Source organism: Ranitomeya variabilis, chromosome 4 (genome assembly GCF_051348905.1).
Source record: "Ranitomeya variabilis isolate aRanVar5 chromosome 4, aRanVar5.hap1, whole genome shotgun sequence".
Classification (NCBI taxonomy): Eukaryota; Metazoa; Chordata; class Amphibia; order Anura; family Dendrobatidae; genus Ranitomeya; species Ranitomeya variabilis.
This window is the reverse complement of record NC_135235.1, coordinates 767,462,790-767,484,084: the sequence shown is the minus strand read 5'-3', so window position 1 is coordinate 767,484,084 and position 21,295 is coordinate 767,462,790. Positions and strand designations below refer to the sequence as shown.

Sequence of the window (21,295 nt, the reverse complement as noted above, 5' to 3'; positions counted from 1 at the left end):
TACTGTGTGAGGCGCTGTGGGGCCGTCATACTGTGTGGGAGACCTCATACTGAGCTACATGGACACACAGGAGAACAATTTCCTTATGATGAGTCAGATAGAAAGTGAGAAGTCCAGACTTTTGGCCTATATGATTGCAGTCCTCCTGAATTGATATAGTGTTGTGTGCCAGGAGGGAGACATCAGATAGTACGTTCTGAAGGTAAGCAAAGATATAATGGCAGTAAGAATTCGGATTCCAGGCAGGAAGCATAGTGGAGACAAAGAGCAGGAAGAGGTCATTAGCTCAGGTTTGCTGCACTATTGTGGCTTATAACAAAAGTTATGTACCGCCACATGTAACCGGAAAGTTCCTGACTCTGCACAATGCAGAAGAAGCATTTATAAAGTGTTGTGCCTGCTATCTGATGTATATACTTCTCATCAAGTTCTTGTTAAGTAAAGTCTATTTTTGAACTTTGGTCTCCCTCATTCTTCTCCATGACATCTGGTCTGGGCCTACAATGACAGCATGCAATCTGCAGAGTAGGGAGATATGACTCTGATATATATATATATATGTATATATATATATACATATATATATATACACTAGAAGACGAGCCCGGCATTGCCGGGGCATAGCAACTGACTGTGGTTAGTTATAACAAATTATAATGATTATCCTCCATCCCATAGTCCAGTGCCCATATACTATTATTATTATTTATTTATATGGCACCATTGATTCCATGGTGCTGTACATGAGAAGGAGTTACATACAAATTACAGATATCACTTACAGTAAACAAACTAACAATTACAGACTGATACAGAGGGGAGAGGACCCTGCCCTTGCGGTCTTACATTCTACAGGATGGTGGTTAAGGAGACAGTAGGTAGGGGGGTTGGTAGCAGCTTCGGTAGTGGTGAGAAGTGTTGTGAACTCTATTTCTGGGCTCCCTCTTGTGGTCACAAGTGGTACTGTGTGAGTGCTGTCTTTCTGCAGGTTTGTGACTGGCATCAGCTGTCTCGTTATATGTGGGCTGGTTTCCTATTTAAGCTCACTTGGACTCTCAGTCTATGCCTGTTGTCAATGTATTCAGTGCTACTCTGATTCCTTCTGACTACCTTGCTACCAGTCTCTTCAAGAGAAGCTAAGTTTCCGTTTGTTCATTTTTTGATCATCAGTGTTCAATATATTTCTTGTCCAGCTTGCTAATATGTGATTTCCCTGCTTGCTGTTAGCTCTAGGGGGCTGAGTTTCTCCCCCCACACCGTTAGTTGGTGTGGGGGTTCTTGAATTCTCAGCGTGGATATTTTGTAGGGTTTTCTGCTGACCGCACAGCTCACTATCTGTCTTCTGCTATCTAGTATTAGCGGGCCTCATTTGCTGAATCTGTTTTCATTCCTATGTGTGTCTTTTCCCCTTACCTCACCGTTATTATTTGTTGGGGGCTTCCTATATCTTTGGGGTTATTTCTCTTGAGGCAAGTGACGTCTTGCTTTCTCTTTAGGGGTAGTCAGTTTCTCAGGCTGCGTCGAGACGTCCAGGATTTTAGGCACGTTCACCGGCTACCTTTAGTGTGTTTGGATAGGATCAGGATTGCGGTCAGTCCAGTTACCACCTCCCTAGAGCTTGTTCTTTGTTCAGTAACTTAGCTAGTATTTCTAGTGATCCCCAGCCACTGGGATCATAACAGTACAGCAGGCCGAAAAAGTGTTTAATGCATCGCAGAAGTGGGATAAAAGAAGTCCTGAGTACAATTTTTTTTTTTTTTCTCCTTTGCTGCAGTCAGTCCAGCTTCTCTCATCCCCTTAATCTCTGGGTGGTTTTGAGCTCAGCTGCAGACATGGATATTCAGAGTCTGACTTCTAGTGTGGATCATCTTGCTGCAAGGGTGCAAAATATTCAGGATTTTGTTGTTCATAGCCCTATGTCTGAGCCAAAGATACCTATTCCTGAGTTGTTTTCTGGAGATAGATCTAGGTTTCTGAATTTTAAGAATAATTGTAAATTATTTCTATCTTTGAGACCTCGTTCCTCTGGTGATTCCGCTCAAGTTAAAATTGTTATCTCCTTGTTACGCGGCGACCCTCAGGATTGGGCTTTCTCTCTGGCGCCAGGAGATCCTGCATTGCTGAATGAGGATGCGTTTTTTCTGGCGCTTGGACTGATTTATGAGGAACCTAATCTTGAGAACCAGGCAGAAAAGGCTTTGCTGGCTATCTCTCAAGGTCAGGATGAAGCTGAGGTGTACTGTCAAAAATTTCGGAAATGGTCAGTGCTTACTCAATGGAATGTGTGCCCTGGCTGCAAATTTCAGAGGTCTTTCTGAAGCCATTAAGAATGTTATGGTGGGGGTCCCCACGCCTGCAAGTCTGAGTGATTCAATGGCTTTGGCCATTCAGATTGATCGGCGTTTGCGGGAGCGCAAATCTGCGCATCCTCTGGCGGTGTTCTCTGAACAGAGACCTGAGGCAATGCAATGTGACAGAATTCTGACTAGAATTGAGCGGCAAAGTCATAGACGTCAAAATGGGTTGTGCTTTTACTGTGGTGATTCTACTCATGTTATCTCAGCATGTTATCTCAGCATGCTATAAGCGCTTAAAAAAAAATCGCTAAACCTGTCACCATTGGTACTTTACAGCCTAAGTTCATTTTGTCTGTTACTTTAATCTGTTCTTTGTCATCCTATTCGGTTATGGCTTTTGTGGATTCAGGTGCTGCTCTGAATCTTATGGATTTGTCGTTTGCCAAGCGCTGTGGTTTTGTTCTGGAGCCTTTGGAATTTCCTATTCCACTGAGGGGAATAGATGCTACGCCATTGGCTGAGAATAAGCCTCAGTATTGGACTCAAGTGACCATGTGCATGACTCCTGTACATCAGGAGGTGATTCGCTTTCTTGTGCTGCATAATTTGCACGATGTTGTAGTTTTGGGTCTGCCATGGCTGCAGGCCCATAATCCAGTTTTGGATTGGAAAGCTATGTCTGTGTCAAGTTGGGGTTGTCAGGGGATTCATGGCGATGTCCCTTTGGTGTCAATTGCTTCTTCCACTCCTTCTGAGGTCCCTGAGTTTTTGTCGGACTACCAGGATGTATTTGATGAGCCCAGATCCGGTGCCCTGCCTCCTCATAGGGATTGTGATTGTGCTATAAATTTGATTCCTGGCAGTAAGTTCCCTAAGGGACGACTTTTTAATTTGTCTATACCAGAACATGCTGCGATGCAGAGTTATATAAAGGAGTCTTTGGCGAAGGGACATATTCGCCCATCCTCCTCCCCTCTTGGTGCAGGATTTTTTTTTGTGGCCAAGGATGGTTCTCTGAGACCTTGTATAGATTATCGTCTTCTAAATAAAATCACGGTCAAATTTCAGTATCCTTTGCCATTATTGTCTGATCTGTTTGCTCGGATTAAGGGATCCAGTCGGTTCACCAAGATAGATCTTCGTGGTGTATATAACCTTGTGCGTATCAAGAAGGGGGACGAATGGAAAACAGCATTTAATACGCCCGAAGGCCATTTTGAGTACTTGGTGATGCCTTTTGGACTCTCTAATGCTCCTTCTGTGTTTCAGTCCTTTATGCATGACATTTTCCGAGAATATCTGGATAAATTTATGATTGTGTATCTGGATGACATTTTGTTTTTTTCTAATGATTGGGAGTCCCATGTGAAGCAGGTCAGGATGGTGTTTCAGCTCCTGCGTGCTAATGCTTTATTTGTGAAGGGCTCAAAATGTCTCTTCGGAGTACAGAAGGTTTCCTTTTGGGGTTTTATTTTTTCTTCTTCTACTATTGAGATGGACCCAGTCAAGGTCCAGGCTATTCATGACTGGACTCAGCCTACATCTGTTAAGAGTCTTCAGAAGTTCTTGGGTTTTGCTAATTTTTACCGTCGCTTCATCGCTAATTTTTCTGGCGTGGTTAAGCCCTTGACGGATTTGACCAAGAAAGGTTCTGATGTGACTAATTGGTCTCCTGCGGCCGTGGAAGCCTTTCGGGAGCTGAAGCGCCGGTTTTCTTCAGCTCCAGTCTTATGTCAGCCTGATATCTCTCTTCCTTTCCAGGTCGAGGTGGATGCTTCTGAGATTGGAGCAGGGGCTGTTTTGTCGCAGAGAAGCTCTGATGGCTCTGTGATGAAGCCTTGTGCCTTCTTTTCAAGAAAGTTTTCGCCTGCCGAGCGGAATTATGATGTTGGTAATCAGGAGTTGTTGGCTATGAAGTGGGCATTTTAGGAGCGGCGACATTGGCTCGAGGGAGCTAGGCATCGTGTGGTGGTCTTGACTGATCACAAAAATCTGATTTATCTCGAGTCTGCAAAGCGCCTGAATCCTAGACAGGCTCGTTGGTCGTTGTTTTTCTCCCGTTTCGATTTCGTGGTCTCGTACCTGCCTGGTTCGAAGAACGTGAAGGCTGATGCCCTTTCTAGGAGTTTTGTGCCTGACTCTCCGGGAGTTTCAGAGCCGGCTGGTATCCTCAAGGAGGGAGTGATTTTGTCTGCCATTTCCCCAGATTTGCGATGAGTGCTGCAGAAATTTCAGGCTGATAGACCTGACCGTTGCCCACCAGAGAGACTGTTTGTCCCAGATAGATGGACCAGCAGAGTTATTTCCGAGGTTCATTCTTCGGTCTTGGCAGGTCATCCTGGGATTTTTGGTACCAGAGATTTGGTGGCTAGGTCCTTCTGGTGGCCTTCCTTGTCGCAGGATGTGCGTTCCTTTGTGCAGTCCTGTGGGATTTGTGCTCGGGCTAAGCCTTGCTGTTCTCGTGCCAGCGGTTTGCTTTTGCCTTTGCCTGTCCCGAAGAGGCCTTGGACGCACATTTCCATGGATTTTATTTCAGATCTTCCAGTATCTCAGAGAATGTCTGTCATCTGGGTGGTGTGTGATCGTTTTTCCAAAATGGTCCATTTGGTGCCCTTGCCTAAGTTGCCTTCCTCCTCCGATTTGGTTCCTTTATTTTTTCAGAATGTGGTTCGCTTGCACGGCATCCCTGAAAATATTGTGTCTGACAGAGGATCCCAGTTTGTGTCCAGATTTTGGCGGATTTTTTGTGCTAAGATGGGCATTGATTTGTCTTTTTCGTCGGCCTTCCATCCTCAGACGAATGGCCAAACCGAGCGAACTAATCAGACGTTGGAAACTTATTTAAGATGTTTTGTTTCTGCTGATCAGGATGATTGGGTGACTTTTTTGCCATTGGCCGAGTTTGCCCTTAATAATCGGGCTAGTTCTGCCACTTTGGTTTCGCCTTTTTTCTGCAATTCTGGTTTTCATCCTCGTTTTTCCTCGGGTCAGGTTGAGCCTTCTGACTGTCCGGGGGTGGATTCTGTGGTGGATAGGTTGCAGCAGATTTGGAACCATGTGGTGGACAATTTGAAGTTGTCACAGGAGAAGGCTCAGCGCTTTGCCAACCGCCGTCGCGGTGTTGGTCCCCAACTTTGTGTTGGGGATTTGGTATGGCTGTCTTCTCAGTATGTTCCTATGAAGGTTTCCTCTCCTAAATTCAAGCCTCGCTTCATCGGTCCTTATAAGATTTTGGAAATCCTTAACCCGGTGTCTTTTCGTTTGAACCTCCCAGCATCGTTTGCCATTCATAATGTGTTCCATAGGTCTTTGTTGCGGAGGTATGTGGTGCCTGTGGTTCCTTCTGTTGAGCCTCCTGCTCCGGTGCTGGTTGAGGGCGAATTGGAGTACGTGGTGGAGAAGATCTTGGATTCTCGTATTTCCAGACGGAGGCTTCAGTATTTGGTTAAGTGGAAGGGCTATGGTCAGGAGGATAATTCCTGGGTTGTCGCCTCTGATGTTCATGCGGCCGATTTGGTTCGTGCCTTCCATGCGGCTCATCCTGATCGCCCTGGGGGTCTTGATGAGGGTTCGGTGACCCCTCCTCAAGGGGGGGGGTACTGTTGTGAACTCTATTTCTGGGCTCCCTCTTGTGGTCACAAGTGGTACTGTGTGAGTGCTGTCTTTCTGCAGGTTTGTGACTGGCATCAGCTGTCTCGTTATATGTGGGCTGGTTTCCTATTTAAGCTCACTTGGACTCTCAGTCTATGCCTGCTGTCAATGTATTCAGTGCTACTCTGATTCCTTCTGACTACCTTGCTACCAGTCTCTTCAAGAGAAGCTAAGTTTCCGTTTGTTCATTTTTTGATCATCAGTGTTCAATATATTTCTTGTCCAGCTTGCTAATATGTGATTTCCCTGCTTGCTGTTAGCTCTAGGGGGCTGAGTTTCTCCCCCCACACCGTTAGTTGGTGTGGGGGTTCTTGAATTCTCAGCGTGGATATTTTGTAGGGTTTTCTGCTGACCGCACAGCTCACTATCTGTCTTCTGCTATCTAGTATTAGCGGGCCTCATTTGCTGAATCTGTTTTCATTCCTACGTGTGTCTTTTCCCCTTACCTCACCGTTATTATTTGTTGGGGGCTTCCTATATCTTTGGGGTTATTTCTCTTGAGGCAAGTGAGGTCTTGCTTTCTCTTTAGGGGTAGTCAGTTTCTCAGGCTGCGTCGAGACGTCCAGGATTTTAGGCACGTTCACCGGCTACCTTTAGTGTGTTTGGATAGGATCAGGATTGCGGTCAGTCCAGTTACCACCTCCCTAGAGCTTGTTCTTTGTTCAGTAACTTAGCTAGTATTTCTAGTGATCCCCAGCCACTGGGATCATAACAGAGAAGGCAGCGGTGAGGAGGCAGCACGGTCAGTGCAGGCTGTAGGCTTTCCTGAAGAAGTGGGTTTTCAGGTTTCTGCTGAAGGATCCGAATGTGGTTGATAGTCGGACGTGTTGGGGTACAGAATTCCAGAGGATGGAGCAATTCAGAAGAAGTCTTGGAGGCGGTTGGGTGAGGAGCAAATAAGTGTGGAGGAGGAAAGGAGGTCTTGGGAGGACCGGAGATTACGTGAGGGAAGATATCAGGAGATTAGTTCACAGACGTTGATGAAGTAGTTATTTCTCATGTCGCGTGTAATGAATATCTCCTGCAGTATTGCTAATGCCGATTCCAGGGTCGGTAAATGAGACGAGAATTAGCGTTATGGAAGATGAGTCTATAAGTAGCGTATTCAGCTGCCGACTCCGAGGAAGAAACTGCTTGTTGTCTGTGGCCTAAATATATAGGTTTTATTTGTAGATGTAAAGAAGGAAACTAAATACTGTAAAATAATAAATCTACTCATATGTTTCCCTTATTATCTCCAGTAATTGTATTATTACACAGGATTCTTATGATGTTACATCGGCTCATCTTCTCATTCAGGTCTCTACAATATCGGATCCTCTCAGTGAAGATCTTCTACAAAAGAGAATTGTCCTGATTTACCCATCACAGATGGATATGGACAGAGACAAGATGGTGGAGAGGATATTACACCTCACCCTAGAGATCCTCTTCCGGCTTACTGGAGAGGTGAGAGATTCTGATGACGTCACATTACATCATTCTTATCTATGGGAATAACAGTTGGATAGAACTGGAGAGGTGAGGACTCTGGAAATGTCTGTAGCGAGATTTATTAATGTGTCTCTCCATTACCAGGATTACACAGTGGTAAAGAAGACCTCTAGTGATCGCTGTCAGGACCCTGTGTCTGAGGGATGGGGAGGACCCCTGAGCCCAATCACTGGGCCTCCACCTCACCCCCTGATCCATGAGGACATCAATGACCAGAAGATCCTAGAACTCATCTACAAGATGATTGAGCTGCTGACTGGAGAGGTGACACTGCTGGGACATTATACAGTAACACTATGAAGGGATCGGGGGATGACGGTATCATTGTATGTGTCAGGTTCCTATAAGGTGTCAGGATGTCGCTGTCTATTTCTCCATGGAGGAGTGGGAGTATTTAGAAGGACACAGAGATCTGCACAAGAACGTCATAATGGAGGTTCCCCAGCCCCTCATATCTCCAGGTAATAGACAGGACTAAATACACACGGCCTATAATTATCTGTATGTAGAGAATGAATTCACTCCCTGTATGTGTTTCCTCCAGATCTATCCAGTAAGAGGACACCAGAGAGATGTCCCCGTCCTCTTCTTCCACAGGACTGTAACCAAGAAGATCCCAATGTTCCTCAGGATCATCAGGTAGATGGATAGAAGGTGTCAGGAGATCTCCCCTATGATGTGTAGACGCCGGTGAAGGTCTCGTGCTCAGTCTTGTTTTATCCACCAGTATTATATGTTTTATACTTGTGTAATGAGAACGGGGGAGATGGCAGGATTAGAGCTGATCATAGATGTGACTTCTCCATCTGTCGGTGACTTTTACAATATTTGTTTCAGGGTGAAGATCTGACCCATATTAATACTACAGAGACATATGTGAGAGATGATGAGTGGTGTAAAGAGATTCCCACATATGACTACCCAGGTGAGTACCAAAAATAAAGGTATCACCGCAGTGTTGCAAGATTTGCAAGGTAGGTAACGTTTCGACCCTTGGGGTCTTTCTCAAACCTTACTTATAGTAGTGGGTACGGAAAGGAGGGCACAGATCCCTGGAGAGGTGCATGAGTCCCGTTAGGGGCTATTACTTGGCAGCTTCTGGTGTCTGCGGTGGTGGTGCACCACCGCAGACACCAGAAGCTGCCAAGTAATAGCCCCTAACGGGACTCCTGCACCTCTCCAGGGATCTGTGCCCTCCTTTCCGTACCCACTACTATAAGTAAGGTTTGAGAAAGACCCCAAGGGTCGAAACGTTACCTACCTTGCAAATCTTGCAACACTGCGGTGATACCTTTATTTTTGGTGTTTTTTCTAAAACAATAAAAAAAAACACGAGTTTGGCTAACAATATTCTGAAGACATATTTCTTGAGTGCGACTGTTGATGTTTATGACTACATTCTGGAGAATCCCTCCATGTTCAGTCTGCACCAGTACTAGCGAGAGTGCACGTCTTTTTCTTCACTACCCAGGTGAGTAGTAACCTGTAACGAACGGAAACGGAGACACAGATGTAGAAGTTCACATTCGTATTTATTGAATTTAAATGTGGAACCACTAGACTACGGTGTGGGTGGCTCCGAAGGGGGAGTTACTGCATGAGCCCCAGACACCCGTAGTAAGTCCCCTCAAACAGGGACAGAATGGTATGCCCGGAGGTCCCAGGTGCTACCATCAGTTAGACCCTGTACTTGTGGCAGCTGTTCCAGGGGAACAGATTGGCCAGCAGGGTGTTAGGGGTCGAGTTCCCGTCTCTGCACAGGGGGAATCTCGGGCCATCTCCGCTGCGGTCTCCCATTCTTCTCCTGCCGCAGTGGAGTCTGCTCAGCGGAGACGTCGGTCCCAGCGTCTCGCTCAGTCTGACTCTGTACAGAGAGTTGCTGCTGCTTTTCCTGCTTCTGCCATTGAAGTCAGTGCTGGGCAGCAGCGAGCAGACGCTTCTGGGACTAACTCCTGCTTTTCTCGTTCTGAGCATGCCCAGAGTAAGATCTCTTAGTGGAGATCGAGGGTCACATGACCAGACACTGCAGCTAAGGTCCTGTAGGTGCTCACGCTCTGTGGCAGCCTCTCATTGGTCCTTCTTGGCTGCTACTATTTAAGGCTCGCATGGCCGCACGGCCATGCGCTATTACTGCTTTCATTTATGTACTTTGCGCCAGTGTGGTCTTGTATGAGTGAGTTCAGGGACCCGGCTGAAATAAGCCCCTAGAATGCTGGCACCTCCGGCGAGGAGTTTCGTGTGCATGCAAGACCACTGACTGTTCTTGTTTAGACAGTTAGCCTGTGCCTCTGTGGAGTCTAACAGGGCGCAGTGCTTTGAGTTCGTGGCTGCTCTGTGAAGTAACAGAGTTAGCTAACACCGCCATTTAGTTCCGCTATTCGCTAGCAGCAGGTTCTCCTGCACGGTGGACCCCGGGCTGCGAACGCATCAATCCTAATAAAATATATACATTCATTAGGTGCGTTCCACTAGCCCTAACATAACACAGGGTTAGTGGATGCTGCATAGCTGACCGGAAGATACCGGGTGTTCGAGTAGAAGCTGGATCCGGGAGTGCTGGCATAGACTGGAAGAGTGGTAGGCAGACTGCCGGGACTAGACGAGTCCAGCGTAGATAGTGCGGATGAAGTCCAGAATAACCGGGAAACAGATAGCAGCGGATCTATGGAAACAGACAGTGTAAGCGGAGTACTTGGCAGATACTTCAGAAACAGAAGCGCACGTAAACAGGAACCGGAAGTTAGCAACAGTGAATACTTGTTGCTCCGACGCACTCCCTAAGGTGGAGGAGCTAGAAATAGTAGCCAACAACACGATATTGGTTAGAGGCAACTTTTGGAAAATGCACACTGTCTCTTTAAGAAACCGGGAGCGAGCGCATGTGCGACCTAAGAACCCTGCCTGAGAACCTGCTGGCCGCACGCCAGGAAACAGGAGAGGAAGGAGGGGCAGAGGTTGCATTCAGACAGCGTGGAGCTGGCACAGAGTGAGAGTCCCGACGGAGACCCCTTGGAGGTACAGGAAACGATCCGAGTGTAACAGTATCCCCCTCGCTACGCACCCTCTTTTTCAAGCTAGCGTAGAATTTTTTCAGAAGAAGAGGAGCTCGGATATTCTCTAGGCTCCAATGACCTCTCCTCAGGACCTAAGCCCCTCCAATCCACAAAAAAATAGATCTTACCCCTTATCCTTTTAGTGGCCAAGATATTCTCTACCTCAAAAACATCCTCCTCAATGATGGGATCTGGAGTAGAACCTTTAAAAAAAGAAATTAAAAATACGGGTTTGATGAGGGAAACTGTTATGACCTGGTGGTTAAGGAGCAACATGGGACGAGCTCTGAGGAGGTGGTATCTGTACTGACCGCAGTTCCTGATCCTAACACCAACACTAGAAGTAGCCGTGGGATGTTCCTGTCACTCCCTAGACACCTCGTCACAGCCTGAGAACTAACTACCCCTAAAAATGGAAACAGAAAGCTATCTTGCCTCAGAGAAAATCCCCAAAGGAAAGATAGCCCCCCACAAATATTGACTGTGAGTGGAGAGGGAAATGACATACACAGAATGAAAACAAGATTTAGCAAAAGAGGCCAATTCTAACTAGATAGACAGGACAGGAAAGAATACTGTGCGGTCAGTATTAGAAGCTAAAAATCCACACAGAGTTCACAAAAAATCTCCACACCGACTCACGGTGTGGAGGGGCAAATCTGCTTCCCCAGAGCTTCCAGCTAAGCAGAATATATCATATTGACAAGCTGAACAAGAAAAAACATAACATGAGCTGAACGATTAAGTTCACAGCAAGTGGACAACCAAAAGAACAAGCAAGGACTTATCTTTGCTGAAATGGACAGGCTATCAAAGAAATCCAAGGAGAGATCTGAATCCAACCAAGAAACATTGACAGCTGGCACTGGCTGAAGACTAGAGCCAGGCTAAATAGCAGAGCCAGGAGAGACGATCAGTGGAAGCAGCTGCTAATGCTAAACCCAAGGAGCAGCAGTTCCACTCAAAACCACCGGAGGGAGCCCAAGGGCAGAATTCACAAAAGTGCCATTTACAACCACCGGAGGGAGCCCAAGAACGGAATTCACAACAGGAAACATGGAAAGAATTAGGCACACGTAAAGAAGCTGTCAATTTCAATTTGTACGAGACAGCGTTAATCTGTTTCAGGACTTCAAATCGACCGATGAAGTGGGGACCCAGTTTGTAAGAGGGCATCTTCAGACGGATATACTTGGAGGAAAGCCATACCTTATCTCCAGGCTGAAAGGAGGGAGAATCCAGATGTCTTTTGTCCGCATGCTTCTTCATACGTAGAGAAGCTTTCTCTAAGGCAACCTTGGTGTCGCTCCATACTTTCGAGAATTCTTTAGTAAAGGTATCAGCTGCAGGAACACCAGAAGACCCAGAGATGGGAAGCGGAATCCTGGGTTGGAGTCAAAACACAATCTGAAAGGGAGATTTACCAGAGGACTCACTTACTTGAATATTGTATGAGAATTCTACCCAAGGCAGCAACTTGATCCAGTAATTATAATGCACGTTGACAAAGTGACGCAAGAATCCCGTCATAATCTGATTGGTCCTCTCTACTTGCCCATTGGATTGAGGGTGATATGCGGAAGAGAAGTCCAGCTCCACTTGTACAGACTTACAAAGTGCTCTCCAGAACTTGGAGGTGAACTGGACACCCCTGTCGCACACAATGTGGAGAGGAATCCCATGAAGATGGAAGATATGTTGTATGAAATGGTCAGCGAGCTCCGAAGCAGACGGGAGACCAGGTAACGGAACAAAATGAGCCATCTTAGAAAAACGATCCACCACGACCCAGATGACCGAGCAGCCGGAGGAGACAGGAAGATCAGTAATGAAGTCCATTGCGATGTGCTGCCAGGGTACAGAAGGAACAAACAGAGGTAATAACCGCCCAGAGGGCAAATGCTTATCCTTCTTGTTGCGAGCACACGGACAGGCAGCAACATATTCTTGAACATCTTTGCCAATGGTAGGCCAACAGTAGTAACAGGAGAGGATTTGTAGAGTCTTCCTTTGTCCGGCATGACCGGCCAACTTAGAAGAATGACCCCACCGAAGAACTCGTTTCCGATCAGAAGTAGATACTAGGGTCTTTCATGGAGGGAGTCGAGCAAGATTAACCGTGGTCACTGGCACCAATCTGGATGGTTGAATAATGTGGTGCGGTTCTTCCACAAAATCAGGAGGCAAAAACGCTCTAGAAAGTGCATCGGCTTTAATGTTCTTATCAGTTGAACGGAAATGAAGCACAAAATTAAATCGAGCAAAAAACAAGGCCCACCGGGCTTGACAAGGATTTAGTCTTTGAGCAGATTGAAGGTAAGCGAGATTCTTATGATCTGTGTAAATGATAACCTGATGTGCAGCTCCCTCAAGGAGATGACGCCACTCCTGCAGGGCTAACTTGATTGCCAATAACTCTCGATCTCCCACGGAGTAATTTCTTCCAGAAACAGAAAAGACTTTCGAGAAGAATCCACAGGTGACCATCCGATCGGACGATGACTTCTGGGTAAGAACTGTGCCAGCACCTATGGAGGAAGCATCTACCTCAAGCAAGAATTGTTTTTCGGAGTCCGGTTGATGAAGAATGGGTGCGGAGGAGAAGGCATGCTTAAGGGAAGTAAAAGCCTCCTCTGTCTCTGGTGTCCATTCCTTGGCGTTAGCGCCTTTCCGGGTCAAGGCAGAAATGGGTGCCACTTGAGTGGAAAAATGTGGAATGAAAAACGATAATAGTTGGGGAACCCCAGGAACCGTTGTGTTGCCTTCAGACCGCATGGCCGAGGCCACTTAAGAATGGCGGACACCTTCTCCGGATCCATCTTTAAACCTGTAGATGAGACAATATAACCAAGGAAAGGGAGAGATGATTGCTCAAAGAGACACTTTTCAAAATTAGTCAGAACAACGGAGAAAAAATCCCGGAAGCTTTTTAAATTGTATAAAATAGTCTAGTGCTAAAAGTGCTTAAATTAAAGACACCAGATATGCCCAGGCCCTCATAAGTAATAGCATCTCTGCTCAGCATAATAAGATGAGAACCACATGCTCCTGTAGTTCTAGCAGACACCACCTCCTAGCACTAAAACAAGTAGTAATTGCATCCCATATGACATAGGAGGATGAACGTCAGCAGCTATGTCAAGTATTAATATAGCAAACCATTGCTTAGCTACGTATGAACCACAAAAAGCAGCATGTCTCACCTAGACGTAGAGGGGGCCGCGGCACGCACCCCGACGCGCGTTTCGCCGCTGTCAGCACCCGCTTTCTCAAGGGGAAGTGTGGTGTAGGCGAGAAAGGACCTTAAATCTCCATGGAGATTGATCACATGGGCATCATGTGACTTAATTGTATTCACGCTGTGTGTAAGCGGCGCATGCGCCGGCCGCCGTCCCGATTAACCCACCCTCGCCCGGACATATCCAGCTGCATGCATGAACGGGCATGAGAATCCCGGTCACGCACGCCTCCAGACGGCGCCGGGCGGAGGTGGGGCGAGCAGTGACAGCCGAACAGCGCACGCGCACCACAGCGGAAAAACAGAATAACCAAACCAAAGTATATAATACTGTAACACCTGCGGATTAAATGTACCCACATCAACGAAAGGGGTGTTTAACCCCAACACCCTCCATATATAACACAAAAAAATCAGTAATTTAAGTATATCTAAGGTACACATATAAATATATTGAGCAGGAAAAAGTTCAAATATGCAGAGGGCACTGTGATCTTGTTTCACGATGTTTTTTTCTCTCTTTTCTGTGGGAATGATGGTCACAGGGAGTTCAGTATAATGCCCATATCTCCTCAAGGAACCTATATGTAATATATCACAGATACATAAACAGTTAAAAACCAACAAACTCACACAAGCGATTAAAAACAGATCTGAGGAAAATAATTTTAGGGAAAGACTGAGTTTTCTACCATAAGAAATTAAACTACAGAAAACAACTAAAGTTCAAAGCCTCATTAAGCCCTGCTGGTTTCGTGGTTCCCAGGGTCACAATCCATTTTAATTCACGTTGTGCCAAAAGTTTTTTGATATTCCCCCCTCTAATCCCAGCATGAACCACATCAATACCTCTAACTAGAAAATCTTTGGGATTGCAATTGTGGACCATCCTGAAATGCTTCGGGATGGTCTTAAGGGTTGACAGATCCTCCACTGTTATTGCTGCACTAATGTCCCTCACGTGTTCTCTTACGCGTACTCGTAGCTCTCGTGAGGTTAAACCTATATAAATCAAAGGACAACTGCATGTAGCATAGTAAATTACATTACTCGTGCTACAGGAAATGTATTCCCTAATTGAAAATTCTCTGTTATCCACTGAGCTAAATTTAGTAGTCTGGAGAACATTAGCGCAAGCCATACAGTGGCCACATTTGAAAAAGCCTTGCCTTGGTTTAGTACATCCAAAATAATTTACCGTTGGTGCTATATAATGACTTTTTATAAGTAGATCCTTAAGATTTTTAGATCTACGTGGGGTCATTAGTGGTCTATTTGTCACAAAACGCTCCAGAGAAGGTTCTGTGCCCCAAACCGACCAGTGTTTTGTTAATATGGCCCGAATATTGTCCCATTCGTGGTTAAATACCGAAATAAACCGTATTTTGTCATCCTGTTTAGCTTTCTTCTTTTTCTGGTACAGCAACGAATCCCTAGACACCGACCTTGCTCTATTGTACCCATTCCTAATGGATCTCTGACTGTATCCTCTTTGTCTGAATCTATCCCTGAGATCCATGGCTTGATTTTGAAATTTTTGGTCTGTCGAGCAAATCCGTCTAACCCTCAAGAACTGTCCCACCGGGACGGCCCTCACCGTAGCTGAACTGTGTGCAGATTTTGCATGCATTAAGGCATTCACTGACGTTTTTTTATGGTAGACATCAGTCTGGATAGTGGATGATGAGTCAACCTCCAAACTAATGTCTAAAAAGTCAATTTTTGAGTCGTCATACCTATATGTCAATTTGATATTGAAATTATTATTGTTCAGTGTCGCCATGAAATCATCCAACTGCCGCACCGTCCCCCGCCAAAAAAATAAAACGTCATCAATATAACGCATCCAGCACAGCACATGGTCGGCGGCCCCCGCCCCTGCGTCACCGAAAACCAACCTCTCCCAGTACCCCAAGAAGAGGTTGGCGTACGCAGGGGCACAGGCCGCACCCATGGCCGCGCCGCGTTTTTGTTGGTAAAAATGATCTTTTAAAAGTAAAAAAATTATGGCTTAGTACGAAATGCAGCAGTTCAAGAATGAGTCCACATAGAGGGCCGCCCAGGTCGGAGGCCTCGAGGAAAAAACGGACCGCCCGCAGACCATCATCATGGTCAATGCAGGTGTACAGCGTCTCCACATCCGCAGTGACCAATAATGTCCCTTTTTCTACAGAGACGCCGTCAATCCAAGATCACAGTGCCCTCTGCATATTTAAACTTTTTCCTGCTCAATATATTTATATGTGTACCTTAGATATACTTAAATTACTGATTTTTTTGTGTTATATATGGAGGGTGTTGGGGTTAAACACCCCTTTCGTTGATGTGGGTACATTTAATCCGCAGGTGTTACAGTATTATATACTTTGGTTTGGTTATTCTGTTTTTCCGCTGTGGTGCGCGTGCGCTGTTCGGCTGTCACTGCTCGCCCCACCTCCGCCCGGCGCTGTCTGGAGGCATGCGTGACCGGGATTCTCATGCCCGTTCATGCATGCAGCTGGATATGTCCGGGCGAGGGTGGGTTAATCGGGATGGCGGCCGGCGCATGCGCCGCTTACACACAGCGTGAATACAATTAAGTCACATGATGCCCATGTGATCAATCTCCATGGAGATTTAAGGTCCTTTCTCGCCTACACCACACTTCCCCTTGAGAAAGCGGGTGCTGACAGCGGCGAAACGCGCGTCAGGGTGCGTGCCGTGGCCCCCTCTACGTCTAGGTGAGACATGCTGCTTTTTGTGGTTCATATGTAGCTAAGCAATGGTTTGCTATATTAATACTTGACATAGCTGCTGACGTTCATCCTCCTATGCCATATGGGATGCAATTACTACATGTTTTAGTTCTAGCAGACACCACCTCCTAGCACTACAGGAGCATGTGGTTCTCATCTTATTATGCTGAGCAGAGATGCTATTACTTATGAGGGCCTGGGCATATCTGGTGTCTTTAATTTAAGCACTTTCATCACCGTGTTTCTGTGTGTTTTTATCTTTTTGTATTTGTTCAAATTAAATTTTTTTAGACTATTTTATACAATTTAAAAAGCTTCCGGGATTTTTTCTCCGTTGTTCTGACTAGTTGCATGCGGAAGTATATCTATATGGGAAGTGACCTACTAAGTGGTCACACTATGAATCTGGATTATGCTATGCTAATGTTATTTTCTGTGTTTTTCACAGTTTGCTCCAGTGATAAAATTATGGATTTTAGAGCCCGCGATGGTGCATGGCTCTCGCAATTAGACGATGTTTTCAAAGACACCAGTGTTACAGGTGCTGAGGGGATTGATAGGGGAATAGGAGAAATGACTACTAAATTTAAAGATCTTACAAGGAAAAGAACTAAGATATGGTGGAATCACGCCTTCCTCGATAAATATCTCCAAAAGGGGCTTATCCCAAGGGGATTAAGAGTCCAAGTATTCCCCTCATTTCCAGTAGAAAACTTGGAAATACGCAATAAATGGGAAAGTTATGCAAATACATGTTCTATGGGGTTCATGGAAATTTTGAAGGAAATGAACGCGGAATCCTTAAGAAATATAGAAGGAGAGATGGAGGAGTTACAAATCAATATTAAAAGAAGTTTGACTCCTGATACACTAAAGAAATTTAATGCTGAAATACAGGAGGAAGCGCAGAAATGGGCAGAGGAAATTCAACAAACCAAATCAAAAAAATTCCAACGTGATGTGAATGATAAGCAACAAAACAAAATGTATAGATGGCGTAACCCAAATGAGAGATCACGTCCTTTCTATAGGAGTGACTCCCATTCCAGATCACGATCTAGATCAACAAGGCCCATTAGTGCTGATATGCAACAACCTAAGAGTAAACAAGGCACAAATAATTCTAATAGCGGGTCTATGAGTGGTGAAAGTAACCGGAAAGTGAACACCAGACAGAACGCTAAAAAAGGAATGGAGAGTAATAAACCCCAGGGAGGGCTCCAGGTAATAAACTTATCAGATCATCAGTTAAATGCCACGCAGTTGGAAGTATTAAGTAAAGGTTTGTCATTCTCTCCAACTAACAGTTTTAATTATTTCACAGCCCTAAAAGACTTGCATCTTTTTTTCACGGAAGTTAATTTTGAAGAAGCATCATAGCAAGGGGGACATTGGTTTGGAAGGTTGGAGTGCTTCTGAGAGAGACACCATTCGGATATTAGAGGAATTGTTGGAGGAGCAAATCCTGGATGAGGCAGGTGGGTTCCCCACGAATATCCTCCCCAGATCAACAAAATTCCCCCCCTTGTCACTGTGTCCAGCGGTTGAAATATTCACCAAATTAGTATCAGAGGATTTAAAAAAAACTTTCTACATACCGCCGCTTCGATAATCTTACCCTTAAACAAAGAGAGGCTATCCGGCAACTACAATCTTTGGAGGATGTAGTCTTTAAAGCAGCTGACAAGGGGGGGAATATTGTGGTCTGGCCTATTGTTAAATATGAGCGGGAGGCTTTCCGCCAATTGCGTGATACCAGTATATATAGCATAATCCAATGGTGTCTTTCTCAATACAGCTTCAGAAGATTCTCACTCGGGCTTTTGACATGGGAATCATTAATAAGAAAACTTTAGATGGTCTCACAGTTGCATTTCCCAAGACACCGACCTTTTACCTACTCCCGAAAGTACATAAGGACGCCGTCAACCCGCCAGGACGTCCAATTGTATTGGGGATGGATGGTCTCTGCGATCCATCATGTAAGTTTATCGATTTCTATTTGAAGACACTGGTTGAAACGTTGCCCTCTTTTGTGAGAGATACCACAGATGTCCTGGCTAAGATTGACGGCGTCTCTGTAGAAAAAGGGACATTATTGGTCACTGCGGATGTGGAGACGCTGTACACCTGCATTGACCATGATGATTGTCTGCGGGCGGTCCGTTTTTTCCTCGAGGCCTCCGACCTGGGCGGCCCTCTATGTGGACTCATTCTTGAACTGCTGCATTTCGTACTAAGCCATAATTTTTTAACTTTTAAAAGATCATTTTTACCAACAAAAACGCGGCGCGGCCATGGGTGCGGCCTGTGCCCCTGCGTACGCCAACCTCTTCTTGGGGTACTGGGAGAGGTTGGTTTTCGGTGACGCAGGGGCGGGGGCCGCCGACCATGTGCTGTGCTGGATGCATTATATTGATGACGTTTTATTTTTTTGGCGGGGGACGGTGCGGCAGTTGGATGATTTCATGGCGACACTGAACAATAATAATTTCAATATCAAATTGACATATAGGTATGACGACTCAAAAATTGACTTTTTAGACATTAGTTTGGAGGTTGACTCATCATCCACTATCCAGACTGATGTCTACCATAAAAAAACGTCAGTGAATGCCTTAATGCATGCAAAATCTGCACACAGTTCAGCTACGGTGAGGGCCGTCCCGGTGGGACAGTTCTTGAGGGTTAGACGGATTTGCTCGACAGACCAAAAATTTCAAAATCAAGCCATGGATCTCAGGGATAGATTCAGACAAAGAGGGTACAGTCAGAGATCCATTAGGAATGGGTACAATAGAGCAAGGTCGGTGTCTAGGGATTCGTTGCTGTACCAGAAAAAGAAGAAAGCTAAACAGGATGACAAAATACGGTTTATTTCGGTATTTAACCACGAGTGGGACAATATTCGGGCCATATTAACAAAACACTGGTCGGTTTTGGGCACAGAACCTTCTCTGGAGCGTTTTGTGACAAATAGACCACTAATGACCCCACGTAGATCTAAAAATCTTAAGGATCTACTTATAAAAAGTCATTATATAGCACCAACGGTAAATTATTTTGGATGTACTAAACCAAGGCAAGGCTTTTTCAAATGTGGCCACTGTATGGCTTGCGCTAATGTTCTCCAGACTACTAAATTTAGCTCAGTGGATAACAGAGAATTTTCAATTAGGGAATACATTTCCTGTAGCACGAGTAATGTAATTTACTATGCTACATGCAGTTGTCCTTTGATTTATATAGGTTTAACCTCACGAGAGCTACGAGTACGCGTAAGAGAACACGTGAGGGACATTAGTGCAGCAATAACAGTGGAGGATCTGTCAACCCTTAAGACCATCCCGAAGTATTTCAGGATGGTCCACAATTGCAATCTCAAAGATTTTCTAGTTAGAGGTATTGATGTGGTTCATGCTGTGATTAGAGGGGGGAATATCAAAAAACTTTTGGCACAACGTGAATTAAAATGGATTGTGACCATGGGAACCACGAAACCAGCAGGGCTTAATGAGGCTTTGAACGTTAGTTGTTTTCTGTAGTTTAATTTCTTATGGTAGAAAACTCAGTCTTTCCCTAAAATTATTTTCCTCAGATCTGTTTTTAATCGCTTGTGTGAGTTTGTTGGTTTTTAACTGTTTATGTATCTGTGATATATTACATATAGGTTCCTTGAGGAGATATGGGCATTATACTCAACTCCCTGTGACCATCATTCCCACAGAAAAGAGAGAAAAAAACATCGTGAAACAAGATCACAGTGCCCTCTGCATATTTGAACTTTTTCCTGCTCAATTTATTTATATGTGTACCTTAGATATACTTAAATTACTGATTTTTTTTGTGTTATATATGGAGGGTGTTGGGGTTAAACACCCCTTTCGTTGATGTGGGTACATTTAATCCGCAGGTGTTACAGTATTATATACTTTGGCTTGGATATTCTGTTTTTCCGCTGTGGTGCGCGTGCGCTGTTCGGCTGTCACTGCTCGCCCCACCTCCGCCCGGCGCCGTCTGGAGGCGTGCGTGACCGGGATTCTCATGCCCGTTCATGCATGCAGCTGGATATGTCCGGGCGAGGGTGGGTTAATCGGGACGGCGGCCGGCGCATGCGCCGCTTACACACAGCGTGAATACAATTAAGTCACATGATGCCCATGTGATCAATCTCCATGGAGATTTAAGGTCCTTTCTCGCCTACACCACACTTCCCCTTGAGAAAGCGGGTGCTGACAGTGGCGAAACGCGCGTCGGGGTGCGTGCCGTGGCCCCCTCTACGTCTAGGTGAGACATGCTGCTTTTTGTGGTTCATATGTAGCTAAGCAATGGTTTGCTATATTAATACTTGACATAGCTGCTGACGTTCATCCTCCTATGCCATATGGGATGCAATTACTACATGTTTTAGTGCTAGGAGGTGGTGTCTGCTAGAACTACAGGAGCATGTGGTTCTCATCTTATTATGCTGAGCAGAGATGCTATTACTTATGAGGGCCTGGGCATATCTGGTGTCTTTAATTTAAGCACTTTCATCACCGTGTTTGTGTGTGTTTTTATCTTTTTGTATTTGTTCAAATAAAAATTTTCTAGACTATTTTATACAATTTAAAAAGCTTCCGGGATTTTTTCTCCATTGTTCTGACTAGTTGCATGCGGAAGTATATCTATATGGGAAGTGACCTACTAAGTGGTCACACTATGAATCTGGATTATGCTATGCTACTTTTCAAAATTACCATAAAGTCTGTTCTCCTTGAGTCTTTGTAGGACCAGATGTACTTGTCTCCGGTGAGAGGCTAAATCTGCAGAGAAGATCAGGATGTC

The 21,295-nt window shown here is 45.2% G+C and overlaps 2 protein-coding genes across 2 annotated transcripts in view; one reads left to right on the top strand and one right to left on the bottom strand.

Moving 5' to 3' along the window:
* The window catches only part of LOC143766912 (uncharacterized), a 164,053-nt gene that overhangs the window by 125,422 nt on the left and 17,336 nt on the right, over window positions 1-21,295 (bottom strand). The gene's annotated exons all lie outside the window — the stretch shown is intronic.
* On the top strand, window positions 857-21,062 carry LOC143767128 (uncharacterized). The gene is made up of 6 exons (XM_077255151.1): window positions 857-874; window positions 7,527-7,706; window positions 7,780-7,903; window positions 7,987-8,081; window positions 8,280-8,367; window positions 20,139-21,062. Exons 1-6 carry the CDS (start codon window positions 857-859, stop codon window positions 20,357-20,359), a joined length of 726 nt encoding a protein of 241 aa, XP_077111266.1. The 3' UTR covers window positions 20,360-21,062.